Source organism: Megalobrama amblycephala, linkage group LG17, assembly GCF_018812025.1.
Source record: "Megalobrama amblycephala isolate DHTTF-2021 linkage group LG17, ASM1881202v1, whole genome shotgun sequence".
In the NCBI taxonomy this organism is placed as follows: domain Eukaryota; kingdom Metazoa; phylum Chordata; class Actinopteri; order Cypriniformes; family Xenocyprididae; genus Megalobrama; species Megalobrama amblycephala.
Window position 1 is genome coordinate 44,698,688 of NC_063060.1, and position 22,413 is coordinate 44,721,100.

Below are 22,413 nucleotides of genomic sequence, written 5' to 3' on the forward strand. Positions count from 1 at the left end.
GTTATTAAAGTCCCTGTAAAGTCAATTCTGAGAATTCTTTCTAAACACTTTATAAATGTTACAAATGCATTGCTGAAACACATTACAAAGACTGTGAATTATGTAATCCTTAATTGTGAAATTAGAGCGTTAAACAGTTTTTCACCAAGTCTCTGCTCAGTATTTTTTTGGCGGAGCTAAAACATAGCCCCTCCCCTAACACTATATAACTGTCGATGACGCACCGAGCATGGCGTCGCCTCTACAGCGTTTCACTCGCTCAATCTCTAGTGTCATTACAGTTATACAGCCCTTTGTACATTTAGCTAGTAATGCCTTCATCACGCAAATGCATATTACATGGTTTTTATAATATACAATATGCTCGGTCTCCTTATTTAAATTTCCTAAAACGATGATATGAAGGATTCGAAAGTGATCGTTCTACACCGGATATTTTTACAAACTTTCATCGGACAGCTGGGATTCACAGATACTTTCCTACGGTCCCACCGATAACCGATGATATATGGGGCCGGACAGAGTCTCTCCCATCCCGGCCTTCATCCTCCCGTCTCGCGGCACCGTCATTTGTCCACTCGACAACAGTCGGCAGTTCGTGCCCACCAATGAGTGTAAGTTGCCGAGTTTGCTTATGTTGTAATTAGTAGGTAGTCCACAGTAACTCTACTTAAATTTGCAACCCCCTAACATGATTATTTTTGCATCAGTATGTTTGACTCATTACTCAAATCAATTGAGGCTGCAGCTCTCGCAAGTGGGTGTGGTTTCAGCGCCGACAGCGGACACGCCCCCAGTGTTTGAGAGCAGAGAGCGCTGCCTAATTTTTCGAGATTTTGATTACTTATTTCATTTACTTGCAGATTTTTTTTTATTCAAATTTGGCTGGGTGGTTAATAACAGATTTTTCTGTGGTGTGACAAACTCAGAACACATACTTTAAAATGACTTTACAGGGACTTTAATGTTTATAACTCATTAATAAATGGTTCACAGGTTTCCACTTTACATTAAGGTTCATTTTCACAGGTTATTAATGTTAATAACTCATTAATAAATAGTTCAAATGTTTTCACTTTACATTAAGGTTCACTTTCACAGGTTATTAATGTTTATAACTCATGAATAAATGGTTCACAAGTGTCCACCCTACATTAGGGTTCACAGGTAACTAATATTGGAATGAATTTTTTCATTATTAATATCTAATGAGGTTATGGTTATTATCTTTTGTTTTCAAAATACAGTTGGAATTTTGTCTTTAAAAAACAATAAAATTGTTTTTATACACTGCTGTGAATAGGCATCATGACCTTTTTGGAGAGTATCATGGGTAAGACAGAAACGTCTGGTAAGCAACATAGTAAGAAAAGTGGCAGTCATGAGATATTAATAAGAAAAGCACAAATACAACACCCTTCAGTCTAATTATGATAGTCAATTTTTGCTGCATCATGAAATAAACCATGAATCTGGTTTTGAGTTAAATATATGTTAATAAATACATTTATTAAGCATTTATAACATGTGAGTTAAAAACAGCTCACTATTTGGCAGGTATTGCATTAAAGTCGCCTTTTTATTCATGCAGTTATAACTGCATTAATAATGATTTATAATGCATTTGTAAATGACGTATTACTCATTATCAAACACCTTTATAAACCCTTTACAAAGGGAACCTTAATGTAAAGTGTTACCATTATTATTTTATAATTGTATAAAATAATCCAGAAAAAAGCACAAACATGACAGAGATGCCAAATTCAGCAGCTGGATTTAGAATGATGGCTCACAGACAGCACAATCAACCTGTCACTCAAGTGATCACTCCCTTAATTATGCTGAACTTTAAGGCTTAAAATAATTTAAACAGATGAGTTATAAAAATTTTTACCCCCCTCAGAGTTGTCATGAAGGGCAAAATTAGCTGTATAGACCAACACCACTATTTGATCCAGGCTGTAAACATGTTTTTTTCAGCTGTAAAGTTGGCCATTTTAACATGGGGATCAATGAGATTCTGCTCTCTTTTAAAGCCTGTCCCTAGTGGCTAGTCGATGAATCGCAGTTTAAGTCATTTCCGTATTGGCTTCAAGAGAAACTGGGGGAGGTTGCCACTTGGAAGTCCCCCTAAACCGGAGTGTACTGCCGGTGAGCAACATCTAGATGCAAAAAAAATGAATAATCATATTTTTCAAAACTACTGCCTTGATCATCACAAAATTGGTGTCATTTGAAAGCTTAGAGTCTGAAATTTACAATGTAGCCAATCTGATTAACTCCTAAGTAGTGCTGAGTTATTTGTTGATAAATAGGAAAAAAAAAGTGTTCATAATTTATTTAACTAAAAAAAAAAAAATATGTAGATTTCATGTGGTATTTTTGCTCATAACTTCATTGCATTTTGTTCACAACATGCACAGATTGTAGAAACTGGCTGTAGAAACATTATTTTCAGCAGATTTTCATGATTAAAATGAGCCCAGAAATCAACATAATCCATTGCACTGATCACAAGATATTCAACCATTTTAAAAATTCCCATCAGGGTGCATAATATCAATGCAACATTGGTTCCAAATGCTGTAACTTTTAAATACTTTATGCCACAAAATTTGATCCAGATGCAGCTCATATGTTTTCACCAAAAAAAAAAAAAAAAAAAAAAAAAAATTTTTCTCCAATCTTATTTCCTTCCTTCCATTTACTGTTAAAATTATTAATATATTAATATATTGTATATAACCAATCTTTTGACTCTCATTGCTATAGTTTTGGAGTTATGAATCTTTACTTTTGTGTATGTTGCTCAGAAAAACAAACAAACAAACAAACAAAAAACTCTACAAATGTCTTCAGGTCTTAAAGAGTTAAATGATATCTTGCAAAAAAGGCACACAATAGGTCCCAGAGCATAGACAGAGTTTTGATTTATAACATGTTTTTGCAGCTTTGAACAATGTAGCCAATCACAGACATCTGTTGATTTCTTCAACAAAGTGTCCAATAAGATGTACAGTTGTTAGAAAAAGTATGTGAACCACTTGCAGAATCTGTGAAAATGTGAATAATTTTAACAAAAAAAAAAGAGAGATCATACAAAATGCATGTTATTTTTTATTTAGTACTGTCCTGAGTAAGATATTTTACATAAAAGATGTTTTGTCCACAAGACAAATAATAGCTGAATTTATTAAAATAAACCCGTTCAAAAGTTTGTGAACCATTGGTTCGTAATACTGTGTGTGGTTACCTGATGATCCAAGATTTTTTTTTTGTTTGTTTGTTTTGTGATGGTTGTTCATGAATCCCTTGTTTGTTCTGAGCAGTTAAACTGAGCTCTGTTCTTCAGAAAAATCCTCCAGGTCCTGAAAATTCTTCAGTTTTCAAGCAATTTTGGGTATTTGAACCATTTCCAGCATTGACTGTATGATTTTGAGATTCATATTTTTACACTGAGGACAACTGAAGGACTCAAACACAACTATTAAAAAAGGTTCACACATTCACTGATGCTCCAGAAGGAAAAACGATGCATTAAGAGCCGGGGGGTGAAAACTTTTGGAATTTGAAGATCAAGGTAAATTGTATTTAATATTTCGTCCGTGAAACATGCAAGTATCTTCTGTTGCTTCGGAAGGGCAGTACTAAATGAAAAACAATGATATTTAAACAAAATAAGACAAATTGGGACATCTCTATCCTGTTCGGAGCGTTATGAATCAGTGTGTCGAATCTGCAGTTCGGAGCACCAAAGTCACGTGATTTCAGCAGTTTGGCGGTTTGACCCGCGATCCGATTCATGATTCGATACACTGATTCATAACGCTCCAATGCTTCCTGAAGCAGTGTTTTGAAATCGGTCATCACTAAATAAGTCGCTATTTTGTTTTTTTGCCGCACCAAAAATATTCTCGTTGCTTCATAATATTGAACAACTGTACTCACATGAACTGATTTAGATGTGTTTTTAGTACCTTTATGGATCTTGAGAGAGGAAATGTCATTTCTCCCTATGTAGGCCTCACGGAGCCATCGGATTTCAACTAAAAAAATCTTAATTTGTGTTCCGAAGATTAACGAAGGTCTTACGGGTGTGGAACGGCATGAGGGTAAGCAATAAATGACAGAATTTTGATTTTTGGGTGAACTAAACTTTTAATGCATCATGTTTCCTTCTGGAGCATCAGTGAATGTTTAAACCTTGTTTAATAGTTGAGTTTAAGTCCCTCAATTGTCCTCAGTGTGAAAAGATGGATCTCAAAATCATTCAGTCACTGCTGGAAAGGGTTCAAATATGCAAAAGGTGCTGGAAAACTGAAGAATCTGCAGGACCTGGAGGATTTTTTCTGAAGAACAGAGCTCAGTTTAACTGCTTAGGACAAAACAAGAGACTCATGAACAACCATCACATAACATAAAAACAGTCGTGGATCATCAATATAGTATTAAGAATCAATGGTTCACAAACTTTTGAATGGGGTTATTGTAATAAATTCAGCTATTTTTTGTCTTGTGGACTTTATGTAAACCTCTTTTATGTAAAATATCTTACTCAGGACAGTACATAATAAAAAATAACATGCATTTTGTATGATCTCTCTTTTGTTAAAATTATTCACATTTTCTCAGATTCTGCACTTCTTGCAACTGTATGTAAGTTAGAATCCACTCACTGCTCAAAACGCCAGAGTTTTTGCTCAGTGCTGCATTCTGCTGGTGAATCCTCAAATTATAACAAAGTGTAGACATTGTGAAAGATTCATCGTGCAGTCAGCTTCATTGATTATAACAGAGTTTTGTGAGATCGCAATGAACTGAGATGTCAGCTTCTTAAGGATTATAAAGGGAGAGCTCTTTGTGCACATTCTGCTATGCCAAACCATTTACACATAGCCTACACTTGCTTTCATGTTAAATTATCATCTGTCCTTCTTCAGGTCAAGTCACATATTTTTTTATGTGATCTTTGCATTTCACATTTTTTCATAAATTTAGAATTCATTTTAGAGCAAATGTTGATGAATCATGATTTGTTTGTGAAAACGTTTATACACAGATTTCACACACCAATTTTTGCGTACGCATGCTTAGTGAATGAGACCCCTTGTTTCATTTATTAATGAATCATTTTTTTTTTTTTTTTGTAAATATTGTGATGTTGAGCCACACAAAATCCCTGCAAAGGAAATTCCTTCACTGTGACAGCCCTAGGAGAATGTGTGTGCTTTCCACAGAGAATAAAACATAATTTTGTGGTAAAATCATGGAAATAATTTATAATTTTTATCCTGTTGTTTGTTAGATTATTTGCTTGATCATTTTCTTTGTGGGTTTTAGTTGTTTTGTTGTAGGTTGTAAGGACCTTTGACATAATTTTTCAATATTTTTGCAAAGTGATATTGAACTGTAAAAGCAGTCAAGACCTGCTTAGAACAACTTTAGCTGTGTGTTTACTGGAAAATAATTGCATTCCTTAGAACGTTCGTCAACCAATCAGATTCAAGCATTGAATATTTCTAAGTATAACTAAAACTAAGCTTGTTACAAAACTCCTCCAGCTTGACATACTTGAGTTTGTCCAGTCTGTAGTTTGGATGGTTGAGTTTGTCAGAGAGCAGCTTGACTCCTGAATCTCCTGGGTGATTGTAGCTCAGATCCAGCTCTCTCAGGTGTGAGGGGTTTGAACTCAGAGCTGAAGACACATAACCACAGCCTTCCTCTGTCACCATACAGCCAGACAGCCTACAAACACACACAGCAATAGCAAACATGATATTAGTTTGACAATCAGATCAGTCACTATCACACACTTTTGCATTTGCAGGTATTTTCTGTAGATTCAGTCAAGAAATTAACAAAAGTGTCTGTGGAACTAGAGTAAAAGTATTCATTTACTTTTATTAATGTAGTGAATTCAACAGACATTTATACTTGTATGCATTATAGAATTTTGTTTCAACCATTTATATCTATTTCAGCCATTTAGTAGGCATTATTTATGTTTAACCATTTAAAAAACTTAAATAACCTACTTTTTTCAATTTTTTTTTTTTAAATTGAAAATATAGTTTACGTGATTCATTTAATTTTTAATTGAATACAATGAATACACATTGACAAAGTCCTTTGAGGGAATTTGTGCATATTTTACAATAAAATATTATTTACAAATAGTTAAAATGCAGTGAATTCTAGTTGCTAATAAATTCTTTATTAATTTCTCATAAATACCTTTAAAAATGTTATTAAACAACTTTTAATTTAAAATAACTAAAGTTTTTTTTTTTTTTTTTAGCAGAAAACCAGAGGGAACTAATAACAAATAGTGACACACTAATGTTTTACAATTGCTTAGAAGACAAAATTAATAAAATGGAAAAATTGGAAAAATGTTTTTGTTGTTCCCTTTCATGGGAACTTTCGACGCTGCGTCATTACGCATTGGGAACGCCTCTGCGTGATTGCGTCATGAAGCATCTGCCTCGTGTATCTAACCAATAACGTGACGAGACGTCAGAAGTGGGTGATGTCACGGAAACTATAAAGCATACCCAGAACAAAGAATGTTAGCTTCTTTTGTCTTCAGCAAGCGCTCTCTGTATCTTGTGTGTCTTATTTGGTGGTGTTTGTCTGTTCAAAGTCACAATCTCTTCATCTGAGGACAAGAGTATCTCTCACACCACACACATACATACATATATATGTATATGTATATGTATATGTATATATATATATATATATATATATATATATATAAAGACACAATATTATGGTGGATAAGCAGCAATTCACCAAGTGTGTTCATCCTTGCACCCGGTTCATCAAGGGTGGGGATACACACGAGATGTGTGTTGTTTGCATGAGAGTTGAGCATGCCCAGGCAGCTCTCAAGGGAGCTGTCTGCGTGTATTGTGAGAAGCTCACTCTCAGAACTCTGAGATCACGCCGGGCACTCTTTGATAAAGATAAGGAGGGTGCCGCGGCTAGTGTTCCCCCGCAGATCGGGTCCCGCTGCTACCTAGGCACAGCGGTGGCTCCATTTCGTGGTGTTCACAAATGGATATCACAGAGGGATTAGAGACAGGCCCAACCTTATCTCTGCCTTCACCTGTCAGACCCAGTGTCTCTCCTCTGGTGGTGGAAGCACGTGCTGCGGTTTCTTCCCCCCCGGAGAGAGACACCGGTGCTTCATCTATCCTCCTCCAAGGAGGTGGATGTGATGAGCGTCGATACTGGTGATGAGGACTCGCCATCCTCATCTTCAGCTTATGACGAGCTCTTGGAGGTAGTGACCAGGATGGCTATGGGCAATGCCTCAGGTTGAAGAGACACTTGCGAGCTATCTCTCGCCCGAGTCTGCATCATCCCTGAAAACCCCGATGCTGCCCACCAAACCTTTAAAGAGAACATTGGGCTTGGTGGGCAAAGCTTATTCGGCGGCAGGTCAGGCGGCAGCGTGTCTCCACACAATGTTGATCCTCCAGGCATATCAAGCCTACCTGCTGGGTGAAATTGATGATAACGGGGAAGCAACCTTTGAGTGTATTCAGGAGCTAAGAGCAGCTACCGATCTAGCTCTCCGGGCCACCAAGGAGACGGCCAAGTCAATAGGCTGCTCTATGGCAGCCCTGGTGGCTACGGAGAGGCACCTTTGGCTCAATCTTTCAGAAATAAAAGACAGAGATAAGAGCATGCTCATGGATGCGCCGCTCTCTCCTGTGGGCCTCTTCGGTGATGCTGTAACATCGGTCGTCGAGAGGTTCCAGGAGACGAGAAAGCAATCAGCGGCGTTCCAGAGATTTCTTCCCCGCCGTATTCATCCCCCCGAGACTGCTGAGCGAGAGCAGTCTCGGCCGTTGACAAGCTCCTCCACGCACAGAGAGCTGCACAAAGCCAGTGTGGCCACCGTACTCCCCCGCAGAGAGCCTGTGGACCGGTGCGGTCAACACAAGTGAAGCCTTCGAGGGGTAAAACGGATCTGAGGACCGTTATTATTGCCAAGAAGGCTTCAAAGAGGTCCTGACGCTTGTGGTCCAGGACCCACGAGGGTAGCCCCCTCTGGAGAGGGTCTGGTGTTAAAATATCGGGCACCCATCCCTCTTCAGCGCCCTCAGGCGACCGTTCTGCTAACCCTGCCACCCAGTGTCCTTCAGGGCGCAGCGCCGAATCACTCAAAAAACACCAAAGCGCTCAAAAAACACCAGAGGCCAGTCTTGAGAGACTGGTTTCCTTAGTAGATAGGGTCCTTTCTACAGTGGTGACCCCCAAACAGTCTCTGGTCATGAAACAGGAAGTTATGACGCTCTTGCAAAAAGGAGCTATAGAAAGGGTTTCTCCTCCCAGCAAGTTGTCAGGGTTCTACAGCCGATACTTCATTGTTCCAAAGAAGGATGGAGGACTGTGTCCGATCATAGATTTACGTGTGCTAAATCGATCTGTACAAAAGCTCATGTTCAAGATGCTAACAGATTATCCCACAAATCAGGTCCAAGGACTGGTTTGTGGCGATAGACCTGAAAGACACTTACTTTCATGTGTCCATCCATCCTCAGCACAGGAAGTTCCTCAGGTTTGCTTTCGGGGGCGAAGCTTACTAATACAGGGTTCTGCCTTTCGGCCTATCCCTATCACCCTGCACATTTCCGAAGTGCTAAGTGATAATTCACGTACTGAATTATATCGACAATTGGTTGATCATAGCTCAATCAGAGCATCTGGCAGCTCAACATCAAGATGTTGTTCTGTCCCATATGAACAGGCTTGGGCTGAGGCTCAATGCCAAGAGTGTGCTGGTTCCGGCTCAAACTACCAACTACTTAGGGGTAGTCTGGGACTCCACCACAATGCAGGCACATCTGTCTCCTGCTCGTGTGAGCTCCATTCTCGATGCCGTGAATGGGGTGAAATGAGAAATTTAATTTCTCAGAAGGGAAATCCTTTTCGCACGATTAAAGTCACGTGGTGATGCCTTCGTGCTCTGGTCGTGTGGGAAAAAGCCTTGGTTTCTGTCCCAGGGACCTGTGCTGGGGGCTCCTCATCGTCGCGTAATGTTTATGACAGATGCTTCCCTCACGGGCTGGGGGGCGATCATGAGTGGTCGCTCAACTCAGGGTCTATGGGAGGACCATCAGCATTCCTGGCACATAAATTGGCTGGAAATGATGGCGGTATTTCTTGCAATAAAATATTTCCTCCCAGTCCTGAGGGACCATCACGTGTTGGTCCGCACAGACAACATGTCGGTGGTCTCATACATCAACCATCGGGGGATCTGCGGTCTAGCCAACTTTGCAAATTGGCCCGTCAGATCCTCCTGTGGGCTCATGGGAAGCTCCTCTCACTGAGAGCAGCTTATATCCCGGGGCATCAAAATGTGGGAGCAGACGCCCTGTCAAGGCTGGGGCCGAGGCCCGGGGAATGGAGGCTCCACCCCGAAGTGGTGCTCATTTGGAAAAATTTCGGTCAAGGGGAAGTCACCCTATTTGCTTCAGGAGAGTCAACCCAGTGTCCACTGTGGTTCTCCCTAACGCATCCAGCACCATTGGGTCTGGACGCTATGGAACAGACATGGCCGAGGCTACGTCTGTAAGCATTTCCCTGTTCACTCTGCTCCCAAGAGTTCTGGAGAAAGTAAGCCAGGAAGGGATCAGTATAATATTGGTAGCAACGTACTGACCAACCAGGATATGGTTCTCAGACCTAGTGTCACTTCTAGATGGCTCCCCGATGGAGCTTCCTCTCAGGCAGGACCTCCTGTCTCAAGCGGGCGGCATGATAAATCAAGGCTCCCTTCAAACCACTAGAGGAAGTTTCTGAAAAATTCCTCAATTTAAAAACCATATTTCTATTAGCTATTTCATCTCTTAAAAGAATAGGAGATCTTCATGCAATTTCAGTTGCTCCTTCGTTTTTGGAACTTGCACCTGGAATGGTCAAAGTTTTCCTGCACACTAGACCAGGCTATGTGCCCAAGGTCCCCACCAACGTCCCGGGTCCCATTGTACTCCAGGCCTTCTGTCCTCCTCCATTTACAAGTCCGAATCAGGAGAAACTCAATCTGCTCTGCCCAGTGAGGGCTTTAGATACATACGTCCACAGAGCTGCCCTGTGGCGTAAAACAGACCAACTGTTCATGTGTTATGGGTCTCCTAAGAAAGGAGGCCCAGCATCTAAGCAGAGGATGAGCAAGTGGGTTGTCAAGGCTATCTCACTTACAAGGCGGCCGGACAGCCATCTCCATTAGCTGTCCGTGCCCAATCTAACAGGGGCATGGCGGCCTCAAAGGCTCTAATGTCAAGAGTATCCATCAATTATGTATGTGATGCAGCTGGATGGTCATCCCAGCACACATTTATTTGGTTTTACAACCTGGATGTCGGCTCCACTCCGGGGTCATCAGTTCTGTCTCAAAGATAACAGACAGGTACTTGGTATTATGGCGTAGTTGGGACAGCATTCCCAATGAGTAATGACGCAGCTTCGACAGTTCCCATGAAAGGGAATGTCTCAGGTTACTTGTGTAACCCTGGTTCCCTTAATAGGGAACGAGACGCTGCATCGCTTTGCCATACCCATGCATACCTGTGAGCGTCTTGCTTCAGCCATAATCCAGAAGCTAGCGTTCTTTGTTCTGGGTATGCTTTATAGTTTCCTGGTCCGTGACGTCACCAGCTTCTGACGTCTCATCACGTTATTGGTTAGATACACAAGTGCTTCACGACGCAATCACGCAGAGGCGTTCCCAATGTGTAATGACGCAGCGTCTCGTTCCCTATTCAGGGAACCAGGGTTACATAAGTAACCTGAGACGTTTTTTCACGTCCATGTTATAATTGGCCCAAACTTACTTGCAGGAGTTTACAGTATTAACTGTTATAATAGATGTGCTGATTGACTGGAATATTAAGCAACGCCGATTTGTATGTATGCAAGTTCTCTGTATGTGTTTGAGCACTCAGTAAAGCAAGTGAACATGCAAAGCGTTTGTCTGTCGTTCATCTTTCCGATCCAGCCTTCAAGTCATAATATATTATAGTGCTGATGAGGATTAAGAGTAGAATGATAGTTGATGAGAAACACTGTTGCACCTGTCGTAAAAGAAACTAAAAAAGAAAGGAACAAGGCACGAGTGAAAAGCTACTAACAACGTAGCTAACATGGCAGCAATACAGTTTGGCCATGTGGATGAGTACATGGAATCGAAGGAGGATTTCGAATCGTACATTGAGTGGTTTAAACAGTGGCTGCTGGCGAATGACATTGCAAGTGAGAAAAAGGTTAGTGTGTTTCTCTCCGTGATTGGGGCAGAGATATGGACTGGTAAAGAATCTAGTCACGTCGACGAAGCTGAGTGCAATAACATATTACGATCTGAAAGCAGCGCTGCTAGTGCATTACAGACCGCAACCACTAGTGATCGCGGAGCATTTCAAACTTCACAAACGCAACCAAAAGGAAGGTGAATCCATGGCGGATTACATCGTGGCTTTGAGACATCTATCAGTGAGCTGTGATTTTTTACCATATTTGAGTGATGCGCTCAGAGACAGATTTGTAAGTGAACTAAATTCGATGTTGAGTCGATACAATGCAAATTGCTGAGTCAGAAGGTTGAACGTCAACCAGGCTTGCGAAATTGTGTCATCTATGGAGCTGGCCTCAAGAAACACGCTGGAAATTGTGGGTAAGACCAAGAATTTACAGTCAGTTAATGCAGTGAGCAAAGCTAAACTTTTCAAAAGAAAGGAAAAGGAAAGTTTAAAGGTAGAGATGTTTCTGAAAAAGGAAAATACCAGAAGAGCGAACAGAGAAAAGAAGAAAGCAATAAATGCTACAGATGTGCTGGGAAGCTAGAGACTGCAGGTTTAAGAATGACAACTGTCATGTGTGTAACAAAATTGGACACATTGCAAGGGCCTGTAGGAATACGAGAAGATAGACACAGTATGTGGAGGCAGAGTGTTCTAATTAAAGAAAAGAGGATAAATCATAGTTATTTGGAGTGTATACAGTGTACACAACCTCAAACGGAAAGAAAGGTGTGGTAAATTGTGGTAAATGTGAATTTGGATGGAGGGTGCATGGACATGCAGCTAGACATAGGATGCAGCGGTGTCGCTGATGTCAAAACTGTCATACAAGGAGTTCCTGTCGCACATACCTTTAAGCAAAATCAGCATGCAGCTAACTACATATTTAGGGGAGAGAATTCCATTACTGGGAGCCATTTATGTGCCAGTGAAGTATGAAAAGCAAAATGTCACACTGCCATTGGTCATCGTCAAAGGGGACTGACCCTGCTGGGCAGAAACTGGTTAGAGAAAATTCATTTGGATTGGCCAAATATTCTCATGGTGGAAAAAGTTGAAGTGGCATCTGACCCAGCATTAACCCTCTGGAGTCTGAGGCTGATTTGGGGCTTGGAGAAGTTTTGACATGCCCTGACATTTGTGCTTTTTTCAGTTGTTCATTAACATATAAATGATAAAAGTGTCATTACACTGTATTCAGCACAAACTAGGCTACAATAATATGTGAGGAACATGTATGTACATGTTTGTATTTTTGAAGGAATAATGTTTATGCGTGGTTATTGAAAAAACAAAAACTTAAGTCACTGAAATAAAGCCAAAAAAAGTATATTAAATCTATGTTCACAAGACTTTTGGGTATTGGAGGTTGTAGACTAGAGTTTTTGCTTCAGAATTATGTAAAAATTTTGCTGCCTACTCCTTCATATAAAACAATATATTGATTTTTTTGTAAGACACTTTTTGTCAAGAAACACAGTATGCGTGGAGGCGTGAATCTGCATGAATAATGGGTCATTTACACCTGAGAAGACAAAGGAATCACATAGTAATGATCTGAAATGACTTGCATATTAATGAGGCCTATCAGTCAGGTAGGCTGTGAAAAAAAACCCCTCTGTAATAATGTCTCAGCTCATCATAAACAGCAATACTGTGAAATATTATTACAATTTAAAATAATGGTATTCTATTATATTCTTTAAAATATAATGTATTTCTGTGGTGCAAAGTGTCTGAACAATTATGTTACCTCTATGGCATTTCATATAGGCTTTTAGCTTAAAAGCATGCACATTTGGAGAAATATTGATGGATTCTTATATATTTATGTAAATTTTCTATACTGAGAAATAATATTTATTGTCATCATTATGAGTGCTGGATACTGTGTTTTGAATTCATACTTGCAGCCGGAGGGCGCTCTTTACACCTTTAGTCCACAAATTCATAATATAAAGAAGAAAAGGAACTAATGGCATGTCTTCTAGAGATCGCTAACCATTGCTTTAACATCCAAATAAACACTTTTCAAGACAATAAATACACGATTGAGACGATGAATGCATGTATTGCCTCTGAATTTGCATCTGAATAGCGCTCCCTCCGTGGGCGTGGCCGCATTAGCGGATAATGAGCTGAATCACTGACTTCTGACATGGCTCTCTTTTCATACAGATTACATAAACACAGAATGTTTGTTTTCAATTTGTCATTAGTATTCATAAGTTACAGTTCATTTTCTGAGAACTATCAGATTGGACTTCGTTCAGAGGGAGATGAAAGATCACGCATTATGTTAGTTTTCTTTATTTTACAAAAAGCACAACATTGTGTTTTTACTCTGAGTGTACACAAATAAAAGAAGACATTCTATAGTTTCAATTGATATATTACTTATGTCTCTATGACAAGAAATGACGGAGTATTTTAAGTCTGTTTTGCTGCAATGTGAAAAAAATCCTGCAAAACGCACCAACGCGTTTTCAGACCTCAGGGAGTTAAAGCTACCATCCGAGCTTGTCCTGTTGCAACTCCAATCTTTTAGAAAGCGAGACCTGTTCCTTATGCTTTACAAGAAACGGTGGAAAAATAACTGAAAAGACTGGAAAAAACAGGCATAATATCCAAGACTGAAAGAAGTGAATGGGTGGCCCCAATAGTAGTCATTCCAAAAAGTAATAAGTCCATCCGCATCTGTGGTGACTATAAAGTCACTATAAACCAGAAAATAGTGGAGGAAACATATCCACTGCCCAACACAGAACTTGTTCACTAAGTTGGCAGGTGGAACATTGTTTAGCAAATTGGACTTGGTGCATGCATATCAGCAATTAAAATTAGACCAGCTCTCAGAAAAATACCTCACCATCAATACTCACTGTGGCCTGTACAAGTACCATCGTCTCAGTTTTGGAATGGCCAGTGCTCCTTCTATTTTCCAGGCTGTCATGGATCAAATCCTGCAAGGGCTAGATCATGTCACCTGTTTCCTTGATGACATCCTTATCACTGCCAGTACAAAAGAGGAGCATGTTAGGAGATTGGATGAAGTGCTTTCCAGACTAGAGAGGTATGGACTTAGAGTAAAATTTTTTAAGTGTCAGTTCATGCAAGGCAGTGTGGAGTATTTAGGCCACCATACCGACAAAGAGGGTCTACATCCAACTGAGGAAAAGATTGTAGCGAATGTTAACACCCCAAAACCAAACAATGTCACAGAGCTATGGTCCTTTTTAGGCCTGTTGAACTACTAAAACAGAAGCAACCTTGGAGCTGGACTTCACAGTGTGACACAGCTTTTGAGGAAGCTAAACAGCTGCTGCTCAGTAGTACAGTGCTGGTACATAATGATGGGAACCGACCACCGAAATTAGCATGCAATGCCTCACCTTATGGGGTGGGCACTGTGATCTCGCACATTATGGACAATGGTAAAGAGCGCCCAATAGCTTTTGCATCCTGCACACTGAAACTGAGAAAAAGTATGCCCAAATAGAATGTGAGGCCTTGTCCATCATCTACGGGGTAAAAAGTTCCACAAATATATCTATGGACGGAAGTTCACACTCACAACCGACCACAAGCCTTCGCTGGTGATACTTGGACTGAAGGCAGCAATACCAACCTTGGCAGCCCTTAGAATGCAGCACTGGGCTTTAGTGCTGATGGCTTATAATTATGACACAGAGTACCGCAAATCAGCTGACCACATGAATGCTGATGCAATGTCCAGACTACCAACTATGGGCAAAGTCTGTATCGGGGAAGAAGGAAGTGTGTTCTACTTTTCCCAGGTGGATGAGCTCCCTGTGTCTGCTAAGGGCATAGCACAAGCAGCACGGAACAGTCCAACACTATGCAAAGTGTAGAATTACACTGTGAATGGCTGGCCAAAATATGTGTCAGAGGAGAGTCTGAAACCATACTTCACATGCTGCCATGAATTGTCAGAGGACCAAGGGTGTGTGTTGTGGGTTATGCATGTCATAATTCCACCCAAATACAGATCCAGATTACTAGATGAGCTACACCATGGGCATACAGGAATTTGACGTATGAAGGCTGCATTGAAGAAAGAGTGCGGCGCTGTAACTGTTGCATGTCAGTTCAAAAGTTACCTGCAGTGGCACCCCTTCACCCGTGGAGATGGCCTGAGTGGCCATGGCAGAGAATCCACATTGATTTCGCAGAAAAAGTTTCCTGAAGGAAACGGAATTAAACATACGCGAGTTCTTGTCTATCATACGGCCTCAAATGGTGCTGCAGAAAGATCTATTCAGATACTGAAACAGTCACTCCTGAAATGTGTTGGTGAGAAACAGGGCAAGCAGATGCTTTCACTTAAGCACAAATTGGCCAATTTCTTAATAATGTATCATAGTACACCTCATATAGTCACAGGGAAAACACCAGCGGAGCTGTTTCTTAAGCGCCACATCCGAACACGTTTTTCGTTGTTGAAGCATGATCTGGCCAAATTTGTTCAGGAGAAACAGCAGGAACAAAAGAAACAGCATGACTGAATGAAAAAAGCCTTAAGATTTTTCATTGAGGAAGAAACAGTACGAGCCTGAAACTTCAGAGGATGGCAGGAAAAATGGTTGAGTGCAACTGTGATCAAGCAGAAGGGTCCTGTAAGTTATCTATTACAGGAGGGTCAAAGAAGACGCACTGTGCATGTGGACCATATTCTGCCGGGAAATGTTGCAGAAGGATCTCTTTTGCATGGTGTGTTATAGATCCCAAATCCAGTTGTCAGTGTTGACAACATTGGAGCCATGAACAATCCTTCTGTCAGAGACAACCCTATGCCAGTTTTTGAGCCAGAGATTACTGGAAATACAGAGAACTGGACTCCAAGAAGTCCATTGAGCACCGCAACCTCAGAAAATGTTTTTCGTAGATATCCACAGAGGGTTTGTACTGCTCCAAAAAGATTCGATTTATAAGTATTTGTTTTCTACTACTAGTGGTGTCACAGACACGCCAGGCTCCAGCACCCACCAATCACAGCGCACACCTTCCCCTGAGTACTGATCACGAACACCTGCACCTCAACACCACGCCAATCAGCACTCATATAAAAGACACTCACACACTCAGTCACATTGTCCGGTCTCATTCGCATCAAGGAACTTACCTCCATGCTTACCTCAAGGATTCCCATTGCTACTTACCTGTCTCCTGTGTCTCTGAGCTTCCTCCTGTGTTCCAAGTCTGTGTGTGGGTGTCATCCGCCATCCTTGTCTCCTATCTGCTACCACTATTCTCCAGCATCCAACCTGCAAACCACAAAGGACAGTATTACCATTCATTCTATCAGCATTCACTTATACAACCACTACCAACTCACCTGTTATCTCTGTTACCTCTGCTTGTGTCCAATAAACAACCTGAACTGTGATCTTCTGTCTCCAACTGGTACATATTGTAACAAGTGGTTTTCAGTGCAATAGTTTTTTGACGTTGAAGGATGTAATGAGTAATATCGTTACCTGAAAATTTCTGTGAAAATTTATATATATACTGGTAATTATGCCCTTTGAAGGTTATTGGACACTGAAATTTTTATTCTTTAAGTTTGTGACAAGCACATAAAAATTATTACATTTTTTATTAGAGTAATAATAAAAAGCTGTCCTACATTCATTAGTCTCACTGTGTTGTGCTTGGAAAACTGCAAGATCACCAAAATAAAAACAAAAGAGAGAGAGAGAGAGAGAGGAATTAATAAATGTATCGGTATCAGCGAGTACTAGAAAAAAGTAACGGTACTTGTACTCTGTCCTTAAAAATGGTATTGGTGCATCCCTAATAATAAACAATATCCCATTCTCTCAGACATGCATTGTTAGAATTCTTAAAAAAAATTGCCATCTTACTGAAAGATAACACCATTTCATATAATTCAGATGGTGTTACCAGTTTGTTACCAGTTACCATGTCTGAAGTAATCCATGCATTTAATAAATGTATTTGAAACATATAATTTTGCAGTATCTTTAGTAATTGTTTCAGGCCATGTCATGATATCCATCATTATACTGTCTACTCACCTCCCCACCCTAAACAAATTTTTCGAGTCACTTATCAGGAGATCACATTCCTGCAAATTTTGTCTCTTGTTCTGGCAATTCATTGAGAGCAGATGTCACTCATAGTGACAAAATTTAATGGTCATTTATTGTGATGCTCTGAATTGCTGAAATCATGTGCTTCTTGTTTATAAATGAATACAGAGCCTCGCTTCACTCTGAAACATGCAACATTTCAGAATGTATATTTATACAAATACATAGCAACCTTCATAATTTGATAATCATAATAAATAGGGATGCACCGATACCAAGCTCATGTACTTATAAAAACTGTCATAAAAATACTACCGATACCAAAGATCGATACCTCATGTGACGTAACTGACAGAATTGTCCTTGCACAGAGACACCGGCGGCAGCAGCAGAAACAATGTCAGCCTCAGAGGTGTGGAAATACTTCAAAATAATGACAAAACACACATTGTGAACTGAAAGCTTTCAATCACAATTTGTTATCGATTAGTGAAGGCAGGATAGGCAGGATCACACTGAATGAGATAGACCAGAAACACTCTCTCTCTCGCACGCTGTCTCTCTTTCTTGCGCGCAATCCCAGTTCTCTCAGACAGCGTGCAATCAGTTCTCCTTGTGCCTGAATAGTCAAATGCACACATAATTGTCAAAATGTCGATCGTGTGGATTATCTCACGTAAGTACAGTCGGTGATGGCTTAAGTGGACATAAACATTTGGGTGAAAACAGAATACGTGTCAGTATCCATGGATTCGGTCTTAAAGTACAGATGAAATCAAAATCGACCCTATTTACTTTGTTAGTGCATATTACTTGGCTTGTGGTGAACAATTAATCCATGCAAGTTAAAACACAGAAAAAAATTGTTTGTCGCGGTAATCTTTAATCAAAATCTGAAATGTTACTTCCGGTCTGGAATGACGTTTCTTCTCTGATAACGTCAGTTTGACGGCTTAGGTTGAAAATGCACAAATATGAGATATGGAGAGGAGGAGCGCGAGAGATGGAGAGGAGGAGTGCTAAAGTAAAACTCTGCCCTCTAGTCAATATTCTGTTTCACTTGGAAATACATCACAACACTGGAGAAAAGTCATTTGAAACTTCCGGTTCACGCAGACTTTTAAAGGGACCGTAGCCTATATTTGTCATTAATGTTAATAAAACAACAAAATATGTTAAATAAATGTATACATGGTAAATAAACTTACTGTATCTAAAAACAATTTTATTCAATTTGTATCTCTATAGTACAGTAGGTAGACAACCAAAATGGGTATTACCGCTGCGCATACCGCTGCCGCAGGGCTGTTGCGTTAACTGAAATTCAGTCGCGTGTAAAAAAACTACCGCCAGGTGGTGCAAAGGGATGGATTGGAAAGTGACTGTAATAATAAAATGTCGGTTTGTAAACGGAGATGAAAGGATGAAGCAAAACAACAATAACATTATAATATAACATTTTAACATCCTTAAAAACCATTAGAAAATTTAAAGTGAGAGTTAATTTCAAAACGTGGGATAATCTTAGGCTACAGTCTATGCATCAAAAATTAAAAGAAAGACCTTTACACAAAGTCTTACTGCATGCTATTGTCATTAAACAGTCATTACTAGGTATATATATATATATATATATATATATATATATAGGAGCACACACACACGGATTAAAAATGTAATATTTTCATTCTGGTTTGCTCTTAGCAAAAAAAAAAAAAAAAATCCTTCAAGTTCCATATGCGGAGTGAAATGAGAACGGTCCAGCATTAAGACCGCATTAAGAGCAATAATTCTTATCAACTGCTATTGTTCTTGATTTTTTTTTTTTTTTTGGCTATTATATATGCTATGTAATGTTCAGTGATTTTGATATCGCAGACTAAAATACCGGCAGGAATAAATATTTAGGCTAATTTACTCATTAAAACCAAAGGTGTTCATCAGTGATTGTACATCAAGAGCAAGGACACGTTGTGTACATTTTGTTTTGTGCTTTTACCAAAACAAAACGCTCGATTGTGTGAAAACTGTGCGTGTGCACGAGCGCCAAGAGAACTGATAACAGCAGCAACGAGCACTGGCCATGATTTCAGAAACAACACATTCCAGCGGATAGATCGCCTCTTATTTAACACAGACCTATATCTTATGGAATTGAGATATTTCTTTCTTTTTAGGTACAATTATTCGCTGTGTTTAAGTTCACTTTTGAGATGTTTCAGATTCTTGCAGAGAGACAGCTGAGAGCGCACCCTGTTTTTTTTTTTTATATATATATTTTTCAAAAGTACAAGGTTTTGTTGTTATTGTGAGCGTACACAAATAAAAGTAGACCATTTGTAGTCTTGCATCAATCTGTAGGCTATCGCCAAAAATGACGGAAGGCCTGTTTTAAGTTGTTTCAGCTGTCATGAGGAGAAAATCCATCAGAACACGCCGGCGCTTTCGTTGGCCAGAGGGATAAAAATGTAACCAATTTAGTTTCATATTTATATTTAAATATTGGGCTATTGCCTATTATTTATTTTTTTAAATTTCACCTATGTTCATTATGAAAAGGGAATAGCATGACGGATGCGCAATGTCGGGAGACATGCAGCGGGTCAGACATAAGTTTGACCACTTCATTACATTTTGTTTTATAGTAAGTCTTTCTTTAAAGTGAATTTTGTTTTGTAGAAACTGTATCTTAATTTCAATCAATGTTTCATCAACCAATTGCCTATATTTAATAAATAGGTAGAAAGCCAAGAATGTCGGGTGTGGTATGGATTGAAGTGCGTAACAAATGAAACCATGTTTCTGCGGCCTTTAAATAAGGCTGAATCAATATACGTCTTCCTGTTTTAATTAAATTTATTTATTACTTTATTACATGTCTTTATTACTTAAATAATTGATAAGATGTTTTGGTCGAACAATATATTTTAGCTGGTCTAGTTAGACACAAATTTGCGTAGTGGCTTATTGTGCAAAGTTTTTTTTTCCTACCACACGCCAAACTCATAACATTTCTTGCAGATTAAAAAAAAAAAAAAAAACAACGCTCCGACTTTTAAAAAATCCCTCCTCGCTCTAGTCAAAACTTCGCACATACTCTGCTCGGCAGCAGCAGGCGTTGATCCCATTCGGAACTTCTGGAGTGGAGCGTGAAACACTGCAAAACACTGCAAATCCCCATAACACAAACAAATAAAGAAACTTACTGCAAATACTCATAACAGAGTCTAACAATTGTGTATTTCGTCAGCTTATTTTGCTAATAATATGCAAAAAATTCATATGATCAGATCAAGATGTTCAAATTAACAAAAAGCACTAAGATTGCAAAAAGGTCGGTCATGTGCATAGCTTAGGCTAATATTTTGAGTCTCCCGCCCTCTGGATTAATGGCTTTGGTGACAAACATTTTAAACAAAGCGCACTTCCCCCTATCTCAAACTTGTCAAGTGTTCCAGAGCAAGCACTGTTAGGTTGGGTGAGTGCTTTTTATACACACAAGATAAATGTAAACATTATACATTGATATATAAATGGAACACAATCGGTTTGTTGTTTTTGTTTGTTTTTCTTTAACATTTTTATTTTATTTCTTTGTCTTTAAGGAACATTGGATGGCAGTAAAGATTCTGTACAGTTATTGTTCTAATAATACGGAGCCATAATGTTACATACCTTGGTCAATTCTTTCAAGCTGCTTTACAGCTTAACCACAGTTTGCAACATCAGCAGTTATTGAAATGAACTGAATCATCACAGATCTGCTGATATAAATAAATAGGCCTAAATAAATAGCAAAAATGATAGCAAAAAAGATTGGGTTTGCACGGTTCATTTGAACTATAATTTAATGATTTATGTTATGATGTTATAGAAGTACAATGTACAGATGCCTATATGTTTTGCATAAAGTAAGAATATTTCATAAAGAATTTTAAACTTCCAATGTTAAACATGTTCTCATCATTTTTGCTCTTAACTGCAGTCAAAATACAAATAGGCCTATAAAATATTCATATGCATTGTGTAGTCTATTGTGGAGAGTCAGATTAGGTGCAAAATATCTATAGCAGAAACTTTTTATCTTAATAGCCTAGCACTTGTTGAATAACAAAATGTTGATTATTGGGATATCAACGGTTAGCTTATGGCATGACATTTCTTTTTGTAATGTTTATGAGCGTGTTAATGGATACAAACTGCACAATTGCAGTTTATCAGATTGTTACATAGCTATAATTGCACGATATAGTTGAAACATTAACACATTAAAATCGTCTGATAATCATACAGTAGTTAACATGAACCCTTTGTAAGAGATGTATTACCATTACATCATGGCCGTACGGGACACCTCCGCAGCCCCCACCCTATGATGGGCCCCGTCGCAGACTATTTACTATTTAGCCTTTGCTTTTTTTTAGAACTAATCTCAATTGACTAAAGATAAAAATAAAGCATCCAACTGAAGCCTAAAAATGCAAGCAGAATACCATAGAAAATAGTGCTAAATTACCACAAAAGGGGGAAAAAAATCACTGTTGTTTCCATCGCCGTTTGTAAGGTAGCCAAGACAACAGCAAGCTTTGATGCGCTGTGCTACTGTGTTATTGTTAGCGGTCGTGTGCCGAGACAAATAAATATGTTCATTATTTGCTGAGATATTATTATTATTATTATTATTATTATTATTATATATTGCCCAAACGTAAATATCCTAGCCAATAAGTCTAGAGTTAGGCTATTTCTTTATTATTTTACTGTAAATACATGAATTTAGTTTAGGCCTATATCACTTGATGAACCGATCGAAATTACTGAAAATTTGCGGCCGAAACAGCAATTTACGCGCTTGTCTATAAGGGAACCTTATATATAGCCTATATGCAAATTTGTGTCTAACTTAGAATTTAGATCAGCTAAAATATATTGTTAGACCAAAACATCTTATCAATTAATTAAGTAATAAAGACATGTATTTAAGAAATTTTATAAAAACAGAAAGACATCTATTGCTTCAGCCT

General features: G+C 39.0%; 1 protein-coding gene across 2 annotated transcripts in view; it reads right to left on the bottom strand.

Annotated features, from left to right (window-relative positions):
* LOC125250598 (NLR family CARD domain-containing protein 3-like) overlaps positions 1–22,413 on the bottom strand; it is a 50,493-nt gene that overhangs the window by 15,494 nt on the left and 12,586 nt on the right. For both annotated transcript variants that reach the window (XM_048163259.1, XM_048163260.1), the window contains one exon: positions 5,575–5,748. In XM_048163259.1, coding sequence (XP_048019216.1) covers positions 5,575–5,748 — 174 coding nt within the window. The remainder of the gene's footprint in view (positions 1–5,574; positions 5,749–22,413) is intronic.